Source organism: Athene noctua, chromosome 13 (genome assembly GCF_965140245.1).
Source record: "Athene noctua chromosome 13, bAthNoc1.hap1.1, whole genome shotgun sequence".
Lineage (NCBI taxonomy): Eukaryota > Metazoa > Chordata > Aves > Strigiformes > Strigidae > Athene > Athene noctua.
The window spans coordinates 4,547,571-4,567,914 of record NC_134049.1 but is presented as its reverse complement, the minus strand read 5'-3'; the positions used below and the strand labels follow the sequence as shown (position 1 = coordinate 4,567,914).

General features: G+C 35.1%; 1 protein-coding gene across 2 annotated transcripts in view; it reads right to left on the bottom strand.

Annotated features, from left to right (window-relative positions):
- The window catches only part of FGF7 (fibroblast growth factor 7), a 30,153-nt gene extending 15,764 nt beyond the window's left edge, over positions 1 to 14,389 (bottom strand). Inside the window, exons 1-2 of one of the 2 annotated variants that reach the window (XM_074917243.1) lie at positions 14,279 to 14,389; positions 13,160 to 13,743 (exon numbers count right to left, since the gene is read on the bottom strand). In XM_074917243.1, coding sequence (XP_074773344.1) covers positions 13,160 to 13,445 — 286 coding nt within the window. In that variant the 5' untranslated portion in view covers positions 13,446 to 13,743; positions 14,279 to 14,389. The remainder of the gene's footprint in view (positions 1 to 13,159; positions 13,744 to 14,278) is intronic. The other variant, XM_074917244.1, reaches the window with a different exon arrangement.
- Positions 14,390 to 20,344: the final 5,955 nt, after the last annotated feature.

Here is a 20,344-nt window from a genome sequence, read left to right as displayed (position 1 = left end):
TGATAACAGCTTCAGACAGGGGCCTTTGGGAATCCTTCATTTTTCAATTTTTCTGCTACAATTCACATAATTCTTGTTTTGCTTTTATATGTAATGGTGTCATGAAGTTTTGATGAGCACAATAGAAGTAATACATAAGCAATCTGTAGCAGAATATATGAACCCCTTAAAAACCTGGAAAACAGCTTGTCTGTGATTTGTAAATGTTTGAAAACATGCATTTCAGCTAATGGGCTTAAACTAGGACCTTGCTCAAGAAGGGAACATTTGTCCTCTGTAAGAAAGCAGAGTAACGTGGTAGAGATTTCTTCATAGAACTAGAGGACTCGGATAAAGTTTAGTGAGTTTTTAATATTAGACTAGGGGCTGGGTAGCAGAATCTGCATGTGCAAATAAAGGGTTTGCAGTTCTTACATTTTAATTTTGTGGCGGATTTGCATTAAGCTTTTATAATTTTGGGATTGGCAGAATCAGTTTGCAGGCCTTTTTTGATTCTGCATTGTGTTCATGATCATTTCTGCTCCTTATGGTACTGTTCTTTCCTGGTGTTTGTAACATTAAAGTAAGAGAAAAGTTACTGTCTAACATTGAACTCAGCAGGAAATTTTAGAACTGCCTTGAAGACCATGAAGTTACAACAGCAGAGAACTTGGCTGTACCTGTAGTGGTATGTTATAAAATAGATAAGAAGGTTTGGTAAAGAATTAGCTATGCATTTTGCTCTGACTGAAACAATTATGACTACTTCAAGCAAAGAAACCTCTTATTTTTTTGTGTAAAATATTTGTGACTTCAGCTGTATGGCAGCAAGGAGCTGGAGAAAAAGTACCAAAGTTGACTGAGAAGATGATTGGGTTTTACCACACAAAACAAAAACCAAAAGTGCTTCTGCTGTTCTTAACTTGCTCCTTTTTTGCCAACTTAATTCCTCCATGACTATCAATTTATTCTTGATTCGTGTGTGAATGCGAATGTTATATGGTAGAAAAAAAATTACAAAAATAGATTATATTTCTACTATTAAATATATATGCAGGATAAATAATGCAATCACTTTTTATTCAGTATAGAAATGTTGATCTGTGGTTTTAATAGAGCTCAAAAAAACTTGGAATAAACTTGCATTTATATCTTTAATACAGAAATATAAATTTGCACATATATTTGAAAAGTAACAGTTAACTATTTTTCGAGTTGAATATCCTAAATCGGGTATATTCTGGTGTATTGCACTCTTAAGCTCATGTCTTGAGTAGAATAAATAGAGATAGCAACATTACTCCTATGTAGATGTTGGTAAGGTATAGATAAGTCATCCTGACTTGGAAGTCAGGAAGAGATTAATGGTGGAAAGAGAATTTTGTTTTTCTTTGTGTCTAGTCTGTATTGCCAATGTTATAAAACCATATCTTAAAGCAAAAGCACATGAATTTGCAGAAGCAATAGTTATTATTTGGCATCTTTTTTAATTAACTCCTTAGGCCATTGATAGGCACCCGTAACAAGACTTACTGATTTCCGTAGAGCCAGGCTTTTACAAGTGGCATATATTTGTCTCTTTCCTAATATGGGTCTTTCAGCTCTTGAGCAAACTTTTCCTAATGAATCACAGGGTTAGATAGCTTTTCCACTAGTCAGTAACTTAACTCCTCCACAGCTGTGCAATATTTTTTACTTTCAACAGCGACTCTTCAGACTATTAATGGTAATTCTCTATAGTTCATCAGTAAGTCAATATGAGTAGAACAGCCATATTTTGACTGTATGTTGAAAAGAGAGATAATGCTGTACTTCTCAACAAATACTTTCTCATGTTGATTACATCTCTGTGAGGCTGAGAATGTATTTCAATCAAATACCATGCACACAGAGAAAGAAACATTTTTTTTTTTCATGTAGAAATCTATGTTAATGAAATATGGCATAGTGTGACAGGGTGCAAATCGGACTCTTTTGTACAATACCACCTGTGAGGTAAATTGCAGCACATGTGATTGCAATAGATGAAGTATATATAATTCTTTAGGGATCCACTAACAGAGGCTAGTTTGGGATGTAGCTGCCAGATAGCTGTTAAGAGGAAAACAAAGAAAAAAAACCATCCCACTGTGTTGGGTCTGGAGTCAGAAAAGGGTGAAATCATGAAACGGGAGCTGCAACTAGCAATTCTACTTTGCTAAGCTGAGTTCAATTGAAAGTACCTATAACTGCATTGTTGAACTGTCAACTAGAAGACAATATAATAAGTTGCGACCCAAAATCTTCAATATTTACTGTGCTGTATACAGGCAGAAATACCCTGCATTTTCCTGCATCACCTCAAAGGAGTGATCACCTGCATTCTAGTTTTGGAATTCATGTACTTAATTGTTTGGGGAAAGAAGCGTGATTACTTTCATGTACAATTTGTATAAAACTAATGTTCGTTAAATTTTGCCATGTATTGATAAGGATACCCTAAACAAAATGGTAGCACAGAGAGAAAAAAGCAAACAGGTAATGTGAAGAGGGAGAAAGGGAAAAGAGATTTTTGTAATGGCAGTCATACATTTTAATTTAGTCCTAGCAGGTAAAAAAAATGTGTATCTTATGGATACAAGATGATGACTTGCAAATTGTTAGGAGAAAGTCAGGAAATATGGGTTCTGTTATTTATTTTGTCTCACACAGTTGCATAATGGTGGCTACTTGGACATTTTTTAAAATATCATGTGAAGTGATTTAGAAATGTAAGTACCATATATATGCTATGGAGTTTAGGCTTAAGTATTGCTTTCTGAAATGTAATTTGAAATGTCCCTTGAGTGCTGATTAGCACTTTCAGAAAATTGTCTTTGGGATGTCTACAGATCCTAGCTGAAAAGGACAATGTACAGAATACCTACTCATGTAGGTAAAATATGTAAAATATGTCAAAATATGACATATTTTGTTATATAAGAAGAAAAAGTGGGATCAGTATTTAGTCTCATTTTGGCAAAGATAGGTGTTTATTCCAAATGTTAAACAGTTTTGAATAATTTCTCCAACAATTTCTCACAATACTAATGATAAATAAACTTTCTATCGCTAGATCATTTTCTGCTTAAATGATATAGCCATTGGAACTCATCACATCCTCTTAAATAATCTGATTGGATAAGATTAAAATAGATGAATTCAAATTAATAACACTGGATTACTTCACTAAGAAAATTAACAGACCATGATTTTCTTGAAAGATGTAGTAATAGTTTCCTAGAAAGATGTAGTAATCTTTTTTTTCCTTTAATTTTGTTGCATGACAGTTATGTTCAGTAATATAGACCAAATTTCCCAAGTCACACAAAGATGCAGTCAGAAATGAAGGCTTTTTAATTGTAGTTTAGTATTTATAATCAAGTAGCCCGAGCACCAGTTTGCTAATTTGAACTTTCTGATTGAAATTGGTGCATTAATTTAAAAGAACGGTTTTAGTAATAGCTGTATTATTTTCATTGCTCAGTTTAAGAGGCATTTAAAGGGACAAAGTGGCCTAGGACTGTTGCCATTTACTTTATAATTTGAGCAGACTCTCCTAAGGCTACTCAAAACTAATGTAACATTTGGTTTCCTTCGAACTAATAAATATTAACTACAGACTCCAATACCAATTCACCCAAATATATGGCTGTTACACTGTTAGTAAGGTAGGAAAACACACTAGACTGTTTGTCTTTTACAGCCTCAATAAGGAAACTTCCTTCCTTCCTGACTGCTGAAACAGATGCTCAGACAGAACGCTCTAAAACATAGTACCAGTACTGTAGGGGTGGCAGGATGTAAAAAAGAAGCTTCAAACACCTGTGTAGTTGATTACATTAGTAAGTGGGAGGAAGGAGGGCCCAGCCAGCCCCCTGTAGCTGGCCAGCAATGAGAAAGGAGGGTTCCTATCAGGGAAGAGGCTCTCCATGTTCCTTATGCTGTCTCTTACCTGATGAGGTAAGTGGTAGTATTGGTTTCCTGAGTGGATGAAGGGAATTTTTTAAATCATAATTTGGATATAAGGTATAAGTGTCTTTTTTTCTGACTTGTATACAGTGGTTCAGAGTGCTCTAAAGAGGAATTTGCTTACCCTGGAGGTTATGTATCTTTTAATTTGGTTTTGGTTTTCAGTCTTGGAAATATTGACTATGATCTCCACGCTCAGTAAAAAATGTAAGAGGTGCAGTTGGAAGGATGGAGTTTACTTTAATTGGAAGAATGGCTTTTTGTCTCCAGTTAGTTTGAAAATAGCCTCTTGAAATTGTATTTAATTTAGGTTTTGATTAGTAACAACATTTGTAGGCAGAGGACTATTTAAGTATTTGTCATGCTTGCAGCTTCTGTGTTGTCAGAGATGTGCTTAGCACATGGCAGATATGGTTTTGTATGCTCTTATAGCATGGTGTTGGTAAGGTGGTGCTAAACTAATACAAGCAACAGCACTGGGTGGGGAATTCAGCTGGGGTGAATCTCACTTTGGGCACAGGTATTTGTCCTTGTCCTTATGTAAAGGTAATATTACAATTTTTTTGCTGTACCTTTGCAATGTGATATGGCTGGGCTAACTTCATGGCTTCTCAAGTGCAGTTTCCCCACACAAGCAAACATAAAGGACCACTGCTGAGGAAGATCTTGTACTTGCCTGTCCCACAGCATAAATCTGTCTCTTAGTCGCAAGGTGGCCCTAACAATCAAGCCTAGCTATTTGAATCATTATGTCCTGGATTTACGTAGCGAGTTCCCTAAATCCGTGTAAAATCTCACCAATAAGCACTCAATAACTGCTTGGATTTCTTTGCCTCATCTTGCACGTTATGTGCAGTCCCTAAGCTACATAGGCTGTTCCAAAGGAAATAAATTAGCATGGTGGAATTGAAGTTGCTTTTGCTGGTGAAAGTTGCACTTTCCAATTGTACCAGTACTGGCTGCACTCTCTAGGATTCAGTTATCCTTTCTGTTTCACGTCAGGGAGTACAATTCTTGTTTTCACAAGGGCTTTGCTGCAGTAGTTACACAAGCACTGGATGGAACCAGGCCATTCCCCACGCTGCTGCCTTCTTCCCTTGACCTAGCTAGAGCCATCTTTTGTCCCAAATCTATCTGCTTAGTGGCTAGCTAGAGAGCCTGAACATTATTACCCTTAAAATGCACACAGACCACTCAAAGGGCAAATCTATTATCATAATGCCATCTTGTGTGCGTGGTATGCAAGAAGCCAGAAAAGCTCTTGTAGGGAGTATTTCCACACACCTGACAAGCATCTAAAACTTCAGGTTTGCCACTACATTGCTTACAGCTGTGCGTTCAGACAGCCCACAGAACTATGGCACCAGCTCACCTGAGCAGCTCTGGGACTTCAGCACAAAATTTGTTGTTGATTGTGGGGTTTGTTTTTTTTTCCCTCTAATATCTTCAGCTCTAGATAATATGTATGTTCATCTATAATAATTCCTGTCTCTAACAATTATATAATTGTCTATTTTTTTTTTTTTCTGTAAATGGTTACTTCTGATTGAAATATCAAATCCCACTTGACATTTAAAGTCATAATAAAAACTTCTAAAATTTGCATGGGTTATAAATGAATAAATATGCTGCTTCTTAGCAGGTCGGGTTTTTTTCTGTTTTGAAGTACATTAACTTCTAGCGAGACAAATATCAAAATTCTGAGGTATCAAAATGGCCAAGGACAAGTCTGAGCAGCTTCTTTTCGTAGTCTGTAGCACCTCCCAGTGTCTATTAACACGTTTCAAAGAAAGCAAGCCAGCTTACCAGAAACGGAAGTAAGGTACTTCAACCTTTAATAGCATACATGCCTTACTAACACTAGGAAACTTCTTCAAAAAACCCACAGGTAACGGGGTATTCAAAAAATGTTTTGATCGAAGTGGTGGTGAGGAGTGCTGTTTGTTACTTCTTATTGAAGTTATTGTGGTTAGAAATGCTATGAAATGGTCACGTTTTCAGTGTTTTCGTTTATAGTTTTGCATTGATCTATCAACGTTCCAACTGTGCTTAACTTTGGAAGATTGTGTACTGGAGGAATATTTCAGTGTTTTTAAGAGAATGTGTAGATTTTTTTTTTTTAATTAATTCATCCTGGTTTTGAATTTTCAGATTCCTGCTCTAACTTTAAAAAAGAGCAGATGCTCACTTGGAGTAATTTGACATAGCTTTGCTGATGTTAACTGGGATTTACCTGTCTGATCATCTGATTCAGCCTGTTTATAATATTGGGGTCTTCTGTTGATAAACTGTGCAGGTGCTAGTTTCATGTTATAGGCAGTGTGAATGGCATAAAAAATAAATCCCATTACAATTTAACCTTCATTTTGTTCTTTGTTTCAAAAGCTAAATAATAGTCAGGAGAGCATATTGATTGCATTGGTATTTTTATTGCTTTTTTGGTGTGTTTTCACGTAGTTGTGGGCCACATCTGTGAATATCCACTTCCAGCTTTTCAGCACCAATTGTTACAAAGAATTTTTTCCATTTGTATAAATGATGTCATGTGTTATGAAAGTTTTAAAGTGTGAGAGTTCAGTGCTATGATTGTTAACCTCTACTCTATTGTTATTGCCATAGGAATTTTCACTGTTAACTTTTTCTTAATAATTTTTCTAAATCACATACACCAGAAGGCTAACTTGACCTTTCCATCAGCTCATATCCAGAATTAAAAATTGAAAATAAAGTCAAAAGTCAAAAAAGACAATTGAGATACAATTGCCAAATATAGTCATAGACAGTCAATTATGCAATGAAAGCAGTGTACCACCCAAGAAGAGTAACAGTCTTCATTTGCCTAAACTTATTCTGTTTTGATGAGGAAAGTGTTCCGAAATATACTACCAGTTGATGCATCTTGTAGTGTGGAACAGGATAATTATATCCTTTAGGATGTCTTGTCTTCCTGAGGTTTATGAAAGGTGGAGGGGAAAACCAGCTTTTCTTTGTACTCTGGGATCCTAGAAATCTAAAAAAGAGTATCTGAAAGTGATTTTAACAGTCCAGAAAGGTGGAAGCTGTGAAGGGAGATACCTGGATTTTGGTATTGTTTTGCAAAACTGACTAAGGAATTAAATTTTCTACCAAATTCTATTTGCCTGTATGGAAAATTACTTCCTTAAGATTCATCTGAGCTCTGTGTTTTTCTGTCTAGCTATCGACTTCAGTTATTTTAGTTACTATTTTATTAGTCAATTAATAAAAGTATTCTCTATCTAGAACATTAACACACAATTCTTGGTAGGTTTGGAAGTTTTTTGGACTAATAGTTTTTAAAGCTTTTTACACAGAGGTGAATAATTCTTTTTCAAAGAGGCACAGAGAGTTTGAGGAATTTTCTCCAAGTCTGTAAGTAAATTGCTTGAAAGTTTAGATTAGCCTTGAGTTTCAGGTCAGGGCCACTTCAGCACATTTTATTCAGGATGGAGCAATAACATGCGTAGTGATACAATACTGAATTTTTGATACATTCAGAATTTGTAAACGGGGAGGGGGAAAAGCTGTGGGGGGAGAAGGGGCTGCAATTTATCTTTTTAAGTATATCCTGTAACTGCTTCTTCAGTTGGCTGCTAAACTGGGTTGATGTTTTCATAAAAATGTAACTTTTCTCATTTCCAATAAATCTCAATATTGAGAGACTTAGAAAAACTGCCAAGCTGCAGCTGAATTACAAAGGTGTATCAAGGTCGAATGAATCAGTTTTAAGCAGGATGTGTATAGGTTCAGCTTAGATGTTTTTCACTGCTCATACCCGAGTTTTGAAGCACACACAGGCAGACATAGCCCTGTTGGTGTTAATCTTGCGAAGCTGCTGCCTGTGCCTGAGCCCAGAGGTTTGGTTCTCCCCTCACAGAGCTTATTGCGATCATTTTGTGTTCAGAGTGAGAAGAAACTGGGTATAAACTGCCTGTGTTCTGACTTTACATGTATTTTTAAGCTGGTAAATACCACAGAATAGACAAGGTGATGAAGATTCAGGAGGTAAATTCAGAAGTGATGAATAGTTTTAATTGTGTTTTGTGGCACCCCTAACGTACTGTCAGTTGAGCACTGATCTGGACATTGATACGTGAGATCTGAAGAATCTTGCTGCAGTGGTCCAAGACTTTACTCCCTCCTTTCTTCTCACTACCCCAAAGGGGACTCATCAAAAAAGTCAATAGAAACTGTAAGACAGGCATAACTAGCTGCTTCTGTTATCTGCATCTTTGCTAAAGCCCATCTTCATCGGGAGTTGATGGTGAGAAGCTGGGATCTGTGATAAGGTATAAGCTAAGGTATGGTCATAGAGTCTCTTCTGCTGGTTGAAACTTGAGGGGTGGAATCTACCACCAGTGCTAGGCAAAGAGATAGAGAGGGAGCAGGGAAATCTGTTATATTTAGATCTGATTAATCGCTGTAGGAGAGAAAGTCATCCTTGGCATTGTAGTTTTGAGAGAATACACGTATATTTCCATTTGAATTAAATCTCTTGCTGTTAGAATTTAAAAGTAACAGAGTACTAATGTGAAGCAAAAGTGAAGGTTTGTCTTCACCTGATGCCAGTGTATTGGTTGAACCAACCACCTCTTGAAAAATCAAGAATGCAGTTGCAATTTTCTGTTTGATTGGAACACACATAACCCTTAACTGAACCTGATCCATCAATACCTGCCTTGAAATATATGATTTTCAGGTACTATGTAATATGTATTTAAGCACCAGAAATAAAGTTTATACAGTGGCATAGCATACATAGTCCAACATATATTTTACCCTAAAGAAGCCTATATAAAATGCAATTGGAAATAATTTTGATTTCTAAGCAAATTTGATTATTTAACCAGCAAGATGCATATAAAGTCTATTTTGTCTTCAGTTATGGTTTAGGTTTGAACAAAACTGAGTTAGAGTTAATTTAATATTACTGAAAATTACGACTTGTTGGATTTTGATCAAAATAGAAATAGTTTTCCAAGATAAAAATTTTAATCAAGATTTCAGCCATTTTGTGCCAAAATCTCACTAGACTACCTTTTCATTTTTATATATATATATATATTTAAATTTATTTATTTTGGTTGGTTTTATCAACTGAAAAGAAGAGGAAATAGGCACTTTCTGGGTTTAGAGCACACATGGAATATGATAGGATCAGACATCTTAAGATTCAGGTTCCGGGAAGGCTTTTCTAGTAACTAAGAGACCCTTTGAAGTCTTTAAAATGAGATTCCAAAGGCAACAGAGCGTGGAAAGTCCTAAAGCATCATCCAGTCATAGCTGTAAATCCTCTTGGATAGAGTCAAAATAAACTCTGATTTTTGCTGCAGTTTTTTCTGAATAACATCAAATAAAATCTGCAAAATTCATAAACACAAACTTAAATGAAAGGAGTAAGTGATAATAAGGAGAGATTTATTTTCTATCAAAGATGAAGAGTTAACAAATTGCCATATTATCTCCAAGATTTGTTCAATCACTCTCACTTTTTACAATTGTGAATTCAAAAAGTCTGTTTAGTGTGTCCACTTAGATTATTTTACACAAACAAGATACAAAATTTATTTTTTTTAATAAAAAGCATATAGTTTAGGCTTGGACAAGCTATAATAAGTGTTTGTCAAAGAGAAAATTTTTTTCTAAATAATGACAGATTTTTCTGGGTGACCTCATCTCTTGGCTGCTTCCTAATTCTTGCTTTAGATTTCAGTATGTGACTCTCAGTTCTCAGTCTGCCTTCTAGTTTTCAGAATGAAAGCAAAGCTGTCAGGTGTAAAGTGATTTCCTCTGCTTAGTGGAGATCACTGTCCTCTGATATGCTTAGTTCACTCTTGAGTTATCACCTTTATGTCCACCAGAAGGCTCTACTGCTTTCTGAAATGTGCACAGAATAATATTTTTCGGGTACCCAACAAGGTCATCACTGTTGTAAACAGGATTCAACAATTTGCTTTCACTAAAACAGTACACACAGATTTCTTGGACTAAGCAGTTAACTTCTAATGCCTTTTGAAACAAGTGAATGATAAATAAAGATTATTTACAATTGGTGAGTGAGGGTTTGGTTCAGTATTGAGTTTTGTCATGGAATTTCAATCCCCATACATTTAATACAGTGGCTTTTGAATTAAAATCTTGGTAAATTTTAACACTTTATTTTTGCTGTTACTTCCGTTGGATGTGTATATAAATTTTATTCTGTGACATACTAGAGAAGTTTGAAATACCAAGATGCTAATTCCTCACCGTCTTGGCATTCTTACATTTATAGTCTCAACTGATGAGAGAAGCTCTGTGAATTTTGGCACTTGCCAAAGTTATGATGAAGTTGTTATTCTACAGACATTTCTCAATGTGAAAACTGCTCTTCACATTATTCATGCTTCACAATTCATGGGCTGAAAACAAGTAGTTGACTCTGTCTGCAAAACTGTCAATGCAGCTTCCTTTGCAAAGCTAAGTTATGATAGTTAAAAACACAAATTTTTTCTTGTTTTCACTTTAGTAGCACATGTTAGTGATTCAAAAGGGAAAAGGATTCCTTTTATTTATTATGTAAGTGGAAAATTAGGATGAAATAAGGTGATACTTCTTGGAGCAACACTTTTTGTACCCATTGATTAATTTGACCGCAGCTGTTCTGGGATTCTATCCTGAGAAATAGGTCTGATTTAGTAACTTTCAGAACTGGAAATCACAGAACAAGAATATTTAAACACCAAGGTTAATACATCTTTGTAATGGGTATGATTTTAAAAGGGTGCTTTTCAGAAATCCTGGATAAAAATAGATTTTTTTTAGCCTTCTAATGTGAAAAATTTTGCTTAGGGAGAGTGTATTCGTTCAGGTGGGGTTGCTTTTTAATTTTTTTGTTTTGTTTTTTACCCCTCGTATCATACTGTTTTCTTTATGGGTATTTTAGTAGAGAGCCATTAAACACATCTGCAATAACAGGCTATCACAAAAACCAAGTTTTTCACAATGCTGACTTTTTTTTTTTTTAAGTTTCTCAGAAAATCCAAGTTATCAGTGTTCACATTTTCCCAGTTCTCTTTGTCTGTATTTCTCTATTCTACTTGTGCAACAAAAGCATTTCAATATTATTTCCTCATATACAATAGATAAATTACAGCAAGAGACTTCAATTTAAGATGGTGGGAGACTTCCTACATACATTAGTTAAATGTAGTGGAGACGGTTCATAGCGCACATCAGTTACCAGATTAAACCATTCAAGTATTGATTGTTTTTTCTTCTGATACTCACTGCATTTACCAGAGAAAGAATTCAATATTTTTTTCACTGCAATATAAATGTAAGGGTTTAATGATTGAAGGCTGCCTTTCTGTAATTTCTAATAGTTAGTTACCATCACTAAATATTCATAAAGTGTTCGGTACACTACAAGAAAATGGATTGCCTTTAGCACAGGATGATCTGATATTCTCTAATGGTTTCACTACAGAATGTTTCAGGGTGTCATTAGTGTGCTTCAGCAGCATGGCATCCTGCAGGGAATTGAGAAACTTTAGTTGAATTTGAAATAATGCTGAATTACTAACAAAGTTTATACTTGAGCATCATGGAACTAAAAAAAAAAAGCAAATTTACGTAATTATTCAGCTCTATATGCTGTCATAATCCCTTTAAAGTGTTTGTAAATAAAACAGAGCAGACTGGGTACTGTGAATACTCACTTATTTGCAAAAACTTAGAAGAAACTATTTCAACAGTCAGTAACAGGTTTTTTTTTTTCCCAGTGATTCTTATGGGAGCAACATTTCACTTCAAAACTAGCCCTATGGATCTCTATTGTAGTAATATCTTCCTGAAACTCAATGGGAGTCGTCTTGAATATGGACCAAATAATTTATCTGGCTGCTGGCCATGTGTCGTCTTTCAGAGGAATATTGTTATTCACTACGTAATAGTGTAGGAAGAAAGGAGACATATGGAAGCAAATTTTAAAAGAAACAGTAACATTAGTCAGTGAAGTTGTAGCCACGCAAGTTGCCAAGCACTTAATGTAGTCGTGAAGTAAAGAAATAAAATATGAAGCCCACTATCCAGGCACTTAGCATGCAAAAGTGCTGTTCTTATAGAAAATAAGCAGTCGACTTCAGCTGAAAGCTGAATGACACTAAGAGTTCTTGAAGTCTGATTTATTGATTTATTTTGCTGCTGCTGTTATAAAAAAGCACAACAGTAGGTACAACATACATTAAAACTGTATTTAGTAGCATCCTTGGATATGTATTTGTCCTTTCAGTTGACTATAAACACTAGACCAGCATGTCTCTGGCCCCTTTTCCTTATAACTTAATTTTGAAATATGCAATATAATCCTCTGTATTTCCTTGTTGTATCTTAATAATGTCTTTTCAAGTGGATGTCATGTTTCTCTAAATAAACAATATATTTTTAATAACATGAAAGACAGAATGGCAAAAATAGTGACTGTAAAATTAATGCCTTCAAGTGTGAATGGAAGACATATATATATGTATTTGTGTGAAAAATACAGATTAGTACAATTCTTTTTCCACTTAAAAAACTGTATTTGGTACAGCTTTGCAAAATATTATATGTCCATTCTCTCTAGATGAGTCATGTTTTTGGAAGAAAGGGGAGAGAATATTTTTTCAGCATCATGATCATTGTAATAATGAACTGCAGAAACTATAATAGATTTTGTTCCTGGCTTGGCAAACTATCTAAAAGATTTTGCAAGAGAGTTTACATAATTCTTTCCATTGAACTTTCTAGTATTGCATATGTTTCAATTGTTAACTCAAACACACCAAACTTGGAGGTAGTTTGTGGACTATATAAATGTGGTTTAATGTTTCATAAGTATTTTATGAGCAGAGTTTGTGGTCATACATTTTCATACTTACAACCTTAATTCACTTGTTAAAATAGGCTCTCTGTTTGCTAATAGTTACCAGCTGTAACTAATACATTAGCAGATCTACAATGTAGTATTTAAAATGACGCATTTCAAAATCAATAACAAATGTCCTGCTGTAGGATTAATTGGAAAACTTGTCTTATACAATGGTCAGTACACTATACAAAATTCTTTTGAAATTACGATAAACCAAGGAATAGGAAACAATGATGTGTAAATTTCTAAAAACTTAAAAATAGGAAAAGCAAAATTACTTACTGTAGTTGTTGTTTGCTTCTCTTGTCCCTTTTACTTTGCCTCGCTTATCAATCCTCATATACCACTGAGTTCGACAGAAAAGTCTTCTCACTCTTACATCCCCCCCTTCCATATAATCATAGCTTCTGGTATGTCGCTCAGGGCTGGAACAGTTCACATTTGTAGCCATTTGCTCTGGAGTCATGTCATTGCAAGCTAAAGATATAGTGCCCATTAGAAAGATAATGTAAAAGTATGATCTGTAGAGCAAAATTGGCAGGATCCATGTCAGTATCCATTTGTGCATTATAGTGCAGTGTTCTGGGTGTTCATGAACAACATAATGAAAATTAAATCTCAAGTAGACTGTTGCTCTTAGGTCACCGACCTGCCTTCTGTCTTTACGAGTTACAGATTCATTTAAACGTGATTGTTCCCTCTTCTAGAATTCTGATCGTTATTCCTTAATAGTTAATGACGAAACAGAAGAGCTTCTTAATATCTCTTCAGTCAGAATATCCTTTAAAGACACAAGTTATAAAAACCTTTGTTGTCGTGACCTTCTGTACTACTTGAATTTGCTGCTTGCACTGGAAGTAAAAGATCTGTGAGAAAAGGTGCAGGTATAAGTCTTTATGCTCAATTGTTAAACGTGCAATGATACATTATGCTCAATTGTTAAACGTGCAATGATACATTATGCTACAGAAAAGCACTATACATAAATGTATCACAGACTAAGCTGATTTTAAAAAATATGCAAATGTATATACAACAGATATCTCTCACAACTTTTTACATAAACAGACATTTAAACTGATTATAAACATAGTTCTGTCTTCAGTTTTAAGTCCTTCCAAAAATCCCCTATTGATTCAGTTGAACTATTTTCTCATGCATTGTAAAATTCTGCTGATTACTTCATACCTATATATTCACTATTAACACAATCTATCAGATAATTTTTTCTCTAGTTCAAAACAGACCTCATAGCCTTAGCCCTGTATTTTTATTCCTACCCTTTTCAGTTTATTAATCGTTTTCTTATTGCTTTTTTAGCATCTAGCATATAGAAATGAAGATAAAAGTATTTAGCTATTAGAAAATGTTGAATGTTCTTCTAAAGGACAGATAACTTACTTGTTCCTGTTGATAAGAGCTGGATACTCAAGTACTCCATTTCTGTTGTCTGGTTTTTGCAACATGAGACACTCAACTGTAGCTACAAACTTTCTCAGCTCAGAAAGACTCCACCAGAATTATAATTGTTTCCATAAATCAACACGCTGGAGAGATGGTGTGTATGTGCTTATGCGTGCGCGTGCATGTGTGTGTTGAGCCTGTTGTTCAGTCCTTTTCGATAAATACCTTTGCTGACCTCACTTGGAAGCAATTAGAATTTAACCAGTCAGCTGTCAGTTGAAAGCACGAACAAAAATAAAAGGAGACTTGCATTGTATCGTGTCCAATGGTCATCAGAGGGAGCTATGTACATAGTTTATACTTTAAATCTCCAAGAATCTACTTTCTAAAAACATATATCCGTGATGTGTGGACAGAATTGTTTTGCATGCTAGCTAGAGTTTCTGTGTTTTGATTTAGGTCAGTATTTTTCTGCCCTTAAAAAATGCCTCCTCCTCCTCTCTTTTGTACTCACATGCTTATCTCAGTTTGCTTTCAAATCTCTTCTGCAGTTCGGTGGATTCATAGTCTGCCTTTCTGATGAATATATAAAACATGTGGGTCCATTATGTACTGTGGAGAAGGGTGTGCTGTGGCCATTATAGATCATGCAGAATATTTTTATATGATGGGCTTGAAAAGAGGAACAACTGCACTGAGATTTTTATTTGATCAGCCACTAGGTGAAAATGAGAAGATATATTTGGATGTTTCAAACTCTGACATTCAACCATAATCTTTATCAGCACAAAGGAAAATTTACTACTAGGGAACAGCCTTCTTAGCATACGTAGTTATTAGTTCTTGAAACTCACAACACGAGAATGAAAAGCGGCCGTGATGCAAGTAAAACCTTATACTTCGTACCAACAGACAGGTGACCAGCAGGCTTAAAATACAGAGAATCAAAAGAATTGGGTAGATATGCCTGGTTTTCTGCTTCTGTATGTTTATTTCCATCTTTGGCACAGTCTGCTATCCAAAGTCCATGTTTCATTTCACCCTTAAATTCTGCTGAGTTTCTGGTGAGTGTATTTGTAAAACATACTGAAGTTAAGCTTTCAACAGCTTCTTATCCTGTTTAATTTTCCACACTGTTGATGTGAATACACCTCTGACTCTTTAGTAAAGAAATGTAAGAAGGACAGTTTGGAATGAATCCGCATATTAAGATTTGCTTACTTACCTTTAGTTGTCTATACTTGATAATATGATGTAGTTTATCATTCCCTGCTTTTATCCCACTCCTTCCTTTCTGTAGAAATGCGTAACAGTTCTTAAAAATGAAGTAAACTGTAGAGAAAGTTAAAAATCATAGGGCGTACATATGTGCCACCTTGTGGTGAGGGGAACATAAGTAAACTGGGGTTTTTCACTGGAGTGATCCAAAATGAGCTTAAAGGTGTATGGCAGCAGGGAACCTTGTATTACTCAGCCTTTCCTACACAGAGAATGAGTCATTTCCTTCCTCAACAGCCTCAACTTCCTTCTCAGCCCTCACTTGGATTAATCCCATTTGTCACTGGCTTTGCATTCATTTTTTAACCATTTTCACCAAAGTCGATCAACTTTTCTTGCCATCTCCATTTCAGCATATTGGGCTGTTCCCCATATTCTGGGGCTCAGCCTCATTTTCCCAGTTCAGCGAAAGGCTCGGCATATGCACCTTTACAACATGAAAGGTATGGCACTTGGGGCTTTCAAAGGCTGGATGCCTACAGTAGATACACAAAGACATGACTTTCATTAAGTTAACCCTTGTAAACTGTGATTACAGCTATTTCTAGTTTGGCTTATGTCTTGTCAACCCATGACCACCATTCTGACAAGAAGTGGGGACTCAAGTGATTTATCCCAGTTGAGGTTTTTGCCAGTACATTTGCTGGATTTATATCAGTATGTTCTCTGATCCATTCCACAGTCTGAATTCAGAATGATAGCAATGAAAAAAATTTGTGGTATTCAAAAGGCTTATCTGTTGTGTATTATAAAGAAAGCAATCAAGGATAAAAGGTAATCTGTGTTTTACTCAGCAAAGCAGGACGCAAGTAGAAATGCTTCTGTAAATATTCTGGCTCTTTTATGTGCATTACCAACTTTCACTTTCAAATCCATACTGCTTATAATTTTTCGTTTTCCTTGCTAACTTATTGTTTCTGACAGAAAAAAATTAGGAAAAAAAAAAAATACATACCTGAGGTTTCAGTTCCAGAAAGCTGGAGCTACTCGTGGTCCAGGCATAGGCATGTATTTCTCTTGGCTCTGAAAAAATAAATCACTTGCTGTTAGTGTGTTTTTTAAGTGGTGCTTCAGTTCAGATCTTTATGAAGTTTTGTATTCATAATAAATGCAAAGCAGTTTAAATAAGGCACTAGTTTAGTCAGTGAACAATGCAGTTAATCTTTAATTACTGCTGATAACATTAATGTCCTCACATTTTCTATTTATAGAATAACTTTTTTCCACAATGCTTTAACTGCAGTTTTAGTTAATCACAGTTTTATGTCTTGCTGTACAACTGCATATTTTTAAATGAAAAGATGCCATCTTGATCTGCATATGCGAATCAGGATTCTTTGCATAAATCTCTGGTGCCTTGAATGATCCAACCCACTTCTGTTTAAACCAAGCATAACTAATACCTCTCTCAAATTGAACTGGTTTAGTTTTATGGAAGATTTATCACCTTCCTCTTACCTTCTTACAAATATGCACGCTCAGGGCTTTGCAAATCCAGTCCCAAGCAAGTCCTCAATGATATATAGAAATTGTCCACCTAAAATGCTAGTGATTTTGCATTTCCTTGGCGTGATTGTATTTGAAGAAATGTGTTAAGGTATCAGGACCACATGAAACATGAAAATGTGCAAAATACACGTGCTGCAAGCCATCCTTTAATATTTAAATCTGCCTTCTTTACGCTAACCCGTGCATTGGTTCCTGCTTCCTAGTTCATAGACAGTTTTCCACAGCGTTATACAGTGCACATGCTGAAAAGAAAAAAGTGGAAATGAATTGCAAGCACTTTGCTTCCAATTATGTAGGCTGTGCGTAGGCTTCCAGTTCAAATAGAAGCAGCTTAATAAATTCTCTTCCCTTTTCCCTCACATAGGAAATTACTTTTTGTCCTTTTAGATGAAAACATGACTATAGGGATCCATGCTTTCCTCATCTCTAGGCTGGCTTGTTGTAATATGTACCACCCAGGTTTGGCTTTGTGTCATGAATGTGACTTTTATAAAAAACTTCCATTTTTGTCTAGCTTGTCCTCAGGGCAACACATACCTGCTAAGAAACTATCATTCTGCTGTTCCTTGTTCCCCGATGCATTTCAAATTTGCTTTAGAACATCTTCCAGAACTTTCAGAATTTAAGACGATAGGAAGATAAAAATCTCTGTATCAGACTTTAAACCTAAGATGTTGCCCTGCGGCAATAACTAAACTGGGATTGGAAGGTCCCACGGAAAAAATTCCTCAGATGTGAAGGTGCTAAATGTTCTCATGGTTAAATCCTTATGCTTAGTTCCCTAATTTCAGAAATCAGGATTAGATCAAGGTTGACTTTTGCTGCGTGCAGAAGATAGAAGAAAAGTGCTCCTGGTTGTGCAAATCTTCCATCAGCACTGATATCTGAAAAACACTGCAACATGCATGCAAAACAAACTCTTTTAACAAGGCTGTGAAAACTAAAGAGATGAGGAATATGGTACTTACTCGCATTTATCTTTTCAGGTTGTAAACTCAAGTGTAAATTTAAGATTAAAAACCATAATTATGAATCCTTTTTCTGCCTGAATATAAGAATTTCTTTTTGGTTTTGGCAACTGCTATGGGCTATTAAAATCGTATTGAAGAGAAAACAACAAATTTTTCCTCACAATTTTCAAAGCAGATCCCTTAAATGTAATTAATTTCTCCGTTTCCTTCTATTCATCCAGATCATATTGAGCTGATTTAAACCTACAGGAAAATTGGAATGGGATGCTGTAGACAGGAAAAAAAAAAAAAAAAAAAAAAAAAAAAAAGGCACCAAACTATCAAGTAGTTGACAGCTGTAAAACAACTTCCTTTTTTGTTAATTAGCTATGGCAAATATTTGCTGTATAGCTTATTTTAGGGAAAACAAAGGCTGGGAATACCATAGTTCAATCAGTAATAAACTATTAAATATTATATTTATATATTATTATATTTATTAAATAATATTTAAAAGGTAAAGCTATCCAGGCTTTTTTCACTGGGACGATGGAGTATCGTGATACTGACTTCTGAAGGAGATTGAATAGAAAAAAAATGCAGTTTCAGTCAGATAAATCCTTCCTTTCTGAACGGAGTTTTCACAGTATATGCTGATGATAGGTCTCCTTGTTATTCATAGCCTGATAACCCTTAACTTAGGGAATCCTACTTGTGCTGACATCAGGAGTGTGATTATCATGTTGTCGTAGAATTGAATTGCAACCGTACATTTTTGGTGGAGATACAAAAAATATAGAACTGATATGAGAAAATACTGAGGAGAACCCTTTGGTTTACCTTATTTATTAACAGGTATACGTTTGTATTCAAATTTTACTTTTACCAGAATACTTACCATGTAGGGATTTCTTCTGCCTGATTTTCAATATATTATTAAAAAAAAAAAAAAAAAAAGATGCTACACATTTATTTTTTAATATACACAGATGGTTGGATAAGAATTAGCTTTAAGACCTAGTTTTGTGGAACTTTGCTGAACTATCTTCTTAAAAACTTGTAGATAACTGTTGTTCCTATGAATTTACATGCAATCATTAAATTTTACATTCATAGCAATAAATATAAAATACGGTGTTCATGTTTAGCTGTTAACTCAGATTGTAACTATACATAGGTATGAATATTGCATATAATTCAAGACTGGATTATGCAAATTCTGTATTTTTTTCTGTTTTTTTTAAATGGTCAAACAAGCTAGCCATTTTTAACCCTTCACATAGGTTCATACTATTGTAATTTACTTGGTGATTAAACGTTTTATGGATCATATGAAAAATAATTTATGAATAACATCTAAAGCAAGACTAAAGTTTTGTTGCCATGATAATATATATCCATTATCACCCCGTCTATCTGCTGCTTTTTTAATCTTAGAAAACAATTTTAGTAGCTTGTAATTGGAGCCCACCTGAAGGCAGATTTTGGAGGACAGTTTTCACTTTTTTTTTTTTTAAATAGTTTTGATTCTGTGGCTTCATTGATCCGCTAATAGTATCTATATACCTCAACAAATGTTGATTGAGAATGGAAAATTATCCTTTTATTTAAATATTTCTTTATATGTCTAATCAAAATTTAGTCATGGAAAAGAACTAGGGCAAATTATATGGTCCTCTCTTTGATTTGCATCACAAGTTGCACTCCTTGATTAAACTACAGTAGAGCTGCAATTATTAGTAGACTCCCAGTAACTACCTGTTTGCATCTAGTTAGATGGCAGTGCACTAAGCACTGCATTTTCTGATGTAAAGGTGCTACCAGTTAAAGCCAGAAAGAAGAGACTGTTAAAAGAATTAGTAAAAATGTACAGCAAGTATAATGGCACATGACTTAACATCTTACATAGGTATATGTAATAATGAAAGGAGTTGCAATATCAGTTAGTAGTAGGTAACCTTACACGTATATGTGTAAGGCAGTCTATAATTCATCTGACGGAGAGCTGGCTGTGCAAAAAGAAGAGAGAGCGATTGCTCGAAATTTGGGAAAAAAATGTTTGGGTGGGAGAGCAGCACTAGCATTTAATTAGGAGATTGGGATTGGGCACTCCCAGGAATGTGCAGAGGAAGAGCGAAAATTCAGAAGGGGAAGGGGAAATTTGAGGAAGGGACAGGGACCTAAGTATGGAGGTTGTGAGTCAGGAGACGAGGAAAATAAAACAAGAATGTTTCTAAAATCGTAAAGTGAAATGAAGTTTTACAGAGAAGCAATTTCTTCAGCTGCCCACGGGCCTACATTGTAAATCTTTTGGCATGGCCCAAAA